At 68.4% G+C, this 4,891-nt stretch overlaps 2 protein-coding genes across 2 annotated transcripts in view; one reads left to right on the forward strand and one right to left on the reverse strand.

Moving 5' to 3' along the window:
- Positions 1 to 2,386, reverse strand: part of MNEG_7614 (plastid ribosomal protein S5) — a gene marked incomplete at both ends in the record, with an annotated part of 7,283 nt that extends 4,897 nt beyond the window's left edge. Inside the window, 5 exons of the mRNA XM_014043913.1 lie at positions 111 to 239; positions 437 to 539; positions 855 to 1,291; positions 1,669 to 2,272; positions 2,376 to 2,386. Coding sequence (XP_013899367.1) covers positions 111 to 239; positions 437 to 539; positions 855 to 1,291; positions 1,669 to 2,272; positions 2,376 to 2,386 — 1,284 coding nt within the window. The remainder of the gene's footprint in view (positions 1 to 110; positions 240 to 436; positions 540 to 854; positions 1,292 to 1,668; positions 2,273 to 2,375) is intronic.
- Positions 2,387 to 3,600: 1,214 nt separating this feature from the next.
- MNEG_7615 (Pre-mRNA-splicing factor ATP-dependent RNA helicase-like protein cdc28) overlaps positions 3,601 to 4,891 on the forward strand; it is a gene marked incomplete at both ends in the record, with an annotated part of 2,982 nt that continues 1,691 nt past the window's right edge. Inside the window, 2 exons of the mRNA XM_014043914.1 lie at positions 3,601 to 4,322; positions 4,598 to 4,827. Coding sequence (XP_013899368.1) covers positions 3,601 to 4,322; positions 4,598 to 4,827 — 952 coding nt within the window. The remainder of the gene's footprint in view (positions 4,323 to 4,597; positions 4,828 to 4,891) is intronic.

Genomic DNA, 4,891 nt, shown 5'->3' on the forward strand with positions numbered 1-4,891 from the left:
CCGCCCCAGATTGCCCACCCCGTCAGTCCCCTGTCCGGGCCCCCCTGCTCCCCTAGTCCGCTCCACTCCTCTCCAGCCCTGGGCGCCCCCCACCCCCCGCATCCCCCCACCTGGAAGTTGCTGTCGTCCTCCTCCAGCTCCACCAGGGGGCCGCGCGCCACCAGTGACGCGTCCAGGTCGTCGTAGGGGTTGATGGCCGCGTCGTCGTCGGCGCCGTCCTCAAACAGCTCGCCAGTGGTCTGGGGGTTGCAAACCGGGTTGGTTGTTGAGCGAGTCGAGCAGCGTGTGAAACGGACCGGGGTGAGATGTCAGGGCTGTGCTCGCAGCCGTGACGTTGAGATGCAGCCGTGACCGCCGCCGCTGCACAGTAGGGGTGTGGCGCCAGCGCGGCCCATCTCGCCCAACCCCGACCTCTGCTCCCTGGTGGCGTGCCCACCTCGTCCCCGGTGGCGGCCATGTACTCCGCGGTGGCGTCCAGGATGGACTCGTAGGTCTCCAGGTCAGCCTCCTCGGGGAACATGGCGGCACTGCCCAGGGGGCTGGAAGTGAGAAGCGGGTGGAGGGGGTGGGGGTGTGAGTGGAGGAGGGTGGAGGGCTGAGGAGCCTCACACCCCAGGTGCGCTGCAATGAAGCACAGCTTATGCCTCAACCCAGACTCCTGCCCGCTGCCACCACGGTCCCCAGCGCGTCCTCCAGGGCCCGCCAGCTGCACCATCTGCCAGTCCGCGAGCACCCCCACCATGCTCCAGACGGTCCCTCCGCCGCACCCAGCTAGCTGCAAACGCCCCCAAACAGGCGATATGCAAGGGCTGCCACCAGGCAGCCACGTTTCCCCCTGCCCCCCGAGAGCTCACTTGTTGTAGTCGGCCACCTGGATGGCCTCCAGCTCCGCCAGCTCAGCGCTGAACGCCGCCAGCACCGCGTCAGTCTCGGCGTCGTCGCCGGCAGCCAGCGCCGACTGGAACAGCGACGCGTCGGAGGCCAGCACGTCCGCGGGCAGCTCGGGGTACGACAGGTCGGGCAGCGGCGCCGCCTCGCCCTCGGGCACGGTGACCGCCTCCTTGCGCACGTCCTCGCCGAGCGCGGCCGCGCTGCCGCCGGCGGTCGCGGGGTCGATGGCGCGCAGCGCGGCCAGGTAGGCCTCCACGTCAGCGGCCGGCAGCGGCGCGTCAGCCGCGGCCTGCTCCTCGCCCTCCAGCTCCGCCAGGGCGGCGGCGACGGCCGGGTCCAGCTCGGGGGTGGGCTCGGCGGCGTCCAGCGCCAGCACCTCGTCCACCTGGGCCTCCTCGGCCTGTTGATTGTAGAGTGAATCAAAATGGAGGGACACAAGGGTCGGCGCAATGCGGCGCACACTGTTTGGGATACCGTCTAGTCAGCTCACCGGGGCCCAGGGCGTCCGCAGAGGGTGGGTATCAGGTGCACGCCGGCTGCCTCCTCATTAACCCATTGGCTGCGAAGTCCTGGCTGTCGCATACCATTCCTGATGCTACTGCTGCTGCTACTGCTGCACAGGTCCTGCCTCACAGCCAGCAGCGCTGAGACAGCCGCTTCTGCCTGGTGTAGCTGCTGCTTATGTCACCCACCCCCAACAAGAACTCCTCGCCGCGCGACCAAACCGTGTCTCCAAGGAGACGCCCCCTCAACCTATCCACCCGCCCACCCACCCACCTGGCTGAGCTCCTGGCCCGCGGCCACCTCGCCCTCGCTGTCGGCCAGCGCCACCAGGTCCAGGTCATCACCCAGAGCGTCAACCACCATGCTGGCCAGCTCGCGCTGCTCCACGTCCTCGTCCTTCAGGGCCTCAAAGTCGATCGCAGCCAGCTGGGCCAGGATGGAGTCCTCCTCAGCGTCGCCCCCAGCGCCCGCCGCGGCGGCTGGCGCGGCGGCGGCGACGCCCGCGTCCCAGGACCAGGGTGCGTCCGCGGCGTCGACGTCGTCCAGCAGGTCCTCATCCAGCACCTCCACGCCCTCAAACGCGGCGCTGGCGGCGCGCTCCTGGTCAAACTCCTCCACCGCCTCCTCGAAAGCCTCGTCCTCGTCGCGCGCGCCGCGCTGCTTGGTCTTGGGGGCCGCCTCCTCGATACCGACGGAGAGGTACTCGCTGGCGGCGTAGCCCTCGTTGTTGTCGATGTCGTCGAAGAAGGCGGCGTCCTCGGTGCCAAAGCGGTTCACGGCAAAGTCGGCCTCGTAGGGCATGTCGCCCGCGCCGCCGCTGTAGTAGTCCAGGGCCGCCTGCACGTCAGACGCCTCATATGAGTTGCCGCGGCGTGCCCTGGGGAAGGGTGGGTTGCGGTGGGGCCCGAGCGGGCGCGGCGGCAGGTCAAACGAGGCGGGTGAGGCGTTGGCTGGGCCACAAGCGCCGCTGCGCCACACACCAGCTGCACATTTGGCCCAGGCTTCAATGAGCTAAGCTCCAGGCACGTCAGGTTAGCCATCAGCAGATATCCGTGTCGGACGTTAACCCAGGTACGGCTGTGGCTGCCAGGACTGGCGTTGCGCTGCTGCGGCACGGTGTGCAGCCATCAACAGTGCGCGGCGGCCGGTGGCGGTGCAATGGCTGCGTGCGAGTGCGACCAATAACGTGCCCATAACCTCCTCCAACCCACGCATGTGGCTGCAGGATCCAGGGCGTAAATTGCTGGCCCCACACGGCAGCCACAGCAGCACGAGCACTGTCCACACCGGTCGATGGGCCACAATGGGCGTCCTCTGCACACGATACTCAACTCGTTATAGTTGAAAGAGAAGCTGGCCTCCTCCAAGACGGCCTGAGGGGTCTCAGCTGCGGGGGCCTCCTCCTCTGCAGCCTTGGCGACCACGCGCCTGGGGCCACTGAAGGGCCTCACGCGCAGCGCAGCAGCCCTGTGAATCTGTGCCTGCTTCCCGGTCTGCATAGCACCAGCATTGGTGCGGTTCGAGAGAGCCATCTTGAATATTGAGCGTGCCTGCCGCCACGCTATCACAACCCGCGTGCCTTTAGCGGCAGATTAATGGTGTGCCGCTGCGACACCGAAAGGACGGCTTGAGCCGCGCGAATCGCTATCTCGGGCACGACGGTGCAGTGGGTACCGGAGCGTCGGACCTCAACGTCGACGCAACCACTACCTTACACACCAGCTGGGGGCATGCGCTGCATCCAATTATCAAAGGAGCTTGTTACAGGTCAATAACGGCCTCACTTCTCTTCTGACAGCGATCTGTCAAGTGAGATCGGTCCCTAGTGACTGCTTCTGTAGAGAATAAGTGATCTGGTAGATGATCATTGACATGACCATGCACCACTTGGCCTAAACGGGGCTCCTGCCTGTTTGCCCGGCACCAGCTCGTGCATCAGCAAGAGCACCTACTTGCATTGCGCTGGTGCTGCGCCGAAGCTGGGGGGCGCGCGCAGCCTTCGTGCAATTGCAGCCGCAAAACATAGCCCCCTGTGCTCGAGGCTTTGAGAGTGCTCAACGCAGCATAAAGAGGTGGCACTACGCAGCTGCGCTGCGTGCAACGCGCTGTGGTGCCTGGTAGGCGTGAGGGGGACGCCCGGCCCCGCCGAGCGCAGCGCAGCTTGCGTGCGGCGACGGCGGCAAAGGTGGTGTCGCGGCGGCATCCATGGCGTCAGACCGCGAGCTGCGCTCTTGGGTGTCTGACCGCCTGCACGAGCTGGTGGGCTTCAGCGACCGCACTACCGCAGACTTCATCCTGGCCCAGGCCAAAAAGGTCAAGGGCAGCGCGCCCGCCCTGGGGCGCCACCTCTCCGCCGCCGGCCTGCCCGACAACGCCGCCGTCGCGGCATTCTGCGGCGAGCTGCTGAGCCGGCTGCCGTCGAGCAGCGGGGCCGGCGGCGGCGGCAGCGCGGCGGCGCGGCAGGCGGCGGCGGAGGCGCGGTCGCTGGTGAAGCGGAGCCGCGGCTACGGGCTGCTGGAGGATGAGGAGGACGATGCGGAGGAGGAGCGGCGGCGGCAGCTGAAGCAGCAGCAACAGCAGCAGGAGCAGCAGCAACAGCAGCAGCAGCAGGCGGATGCAGCAGCGTCTGGACGGCCGCAGCGGCCGACCGACGAGGGCAGCAAGCCGCGCGGCGAGAAGCATCTGCGGCGCAGCAAGGCGGCAGTTGATGACGGCGATCGTGACGGCGGCGGCGGCGACGGCGGCCCACGCGGCGGCGACGACCCAACGGTGGTTCGCAGCAGCAAACGCAGCAAGCGGCGGTGGGAGGAGGACGAGGAGGGCGGCGGCGCGGGCGGGGGGCGCGATGAGGGTGAGGGGGCGGTGGCGGCGCGGCGCGAGGCGGAGCTTGAGGCTGACCAGCGGGAGCGCGAGGAGTTTGAGGCCAGGTGGGGCTACGCGGGTGGTATCAGGGGTTCAGGGGCGTCTGGCGGTGGTGCTGCCCTGCGTTTCGGGAGGGACGAGAGAGGGGGGGGGGCAGCAGGGATCTGGGACCTGCGGTGTGCAGGCCTCTTGAGCCGCCTGCTCCGCGGCCTGCGGGGCAACCTGCAAGGTGCATGCGGACTCGAGCGGATGCGGAGGCATCCCCATCCCACCCTAGTTACCCCGCAAGGCACCTTGGCGCCTGACCCGACCCCCGCGCACGTCCCCGTCCCCCCAAAAGGCTGCGCGAGCGCGACGAGGCCAAGACCAAGAAGCTGGCGGACGAGGAGCCGCGTGAGAGCAAGAAGGACCGCGAGAGGCGGCGCGCGGCCGGCCTGGCGGAGGAGGACCGCGCCGCGCTGGTGCCGATGCTGCGCGACGTCAGCCGGCAGGAGTACCTGGCCAAGCGCGAGGCCGACAAGCTGGCGGCGCTGGAGGATGAGATACGGGACGAGGAGTTCCTTTTTGCGGGTGATGGTTTTTGGGGGGGGGGGTGGGGCCAGGGTGGTTTGGGGTGTGGGGGGCTGTGTTGGTT

This window comes from Monoraphidium neglectum (genome assembly GCF_000611645.1).
Source record: "Monoraphidium neglectum strain SAG 48.87 unplaced genomic scaffold scaffold01364, whole genome shotgun sequence".
Taxonomy (NCBI): Eukaryota; Viridiplantae; Chlorophyta; class Chlorophyceae; order Sphaeropleales; family Selenastraceae; genus Monoraphidium; species Monoraphidium neglectum.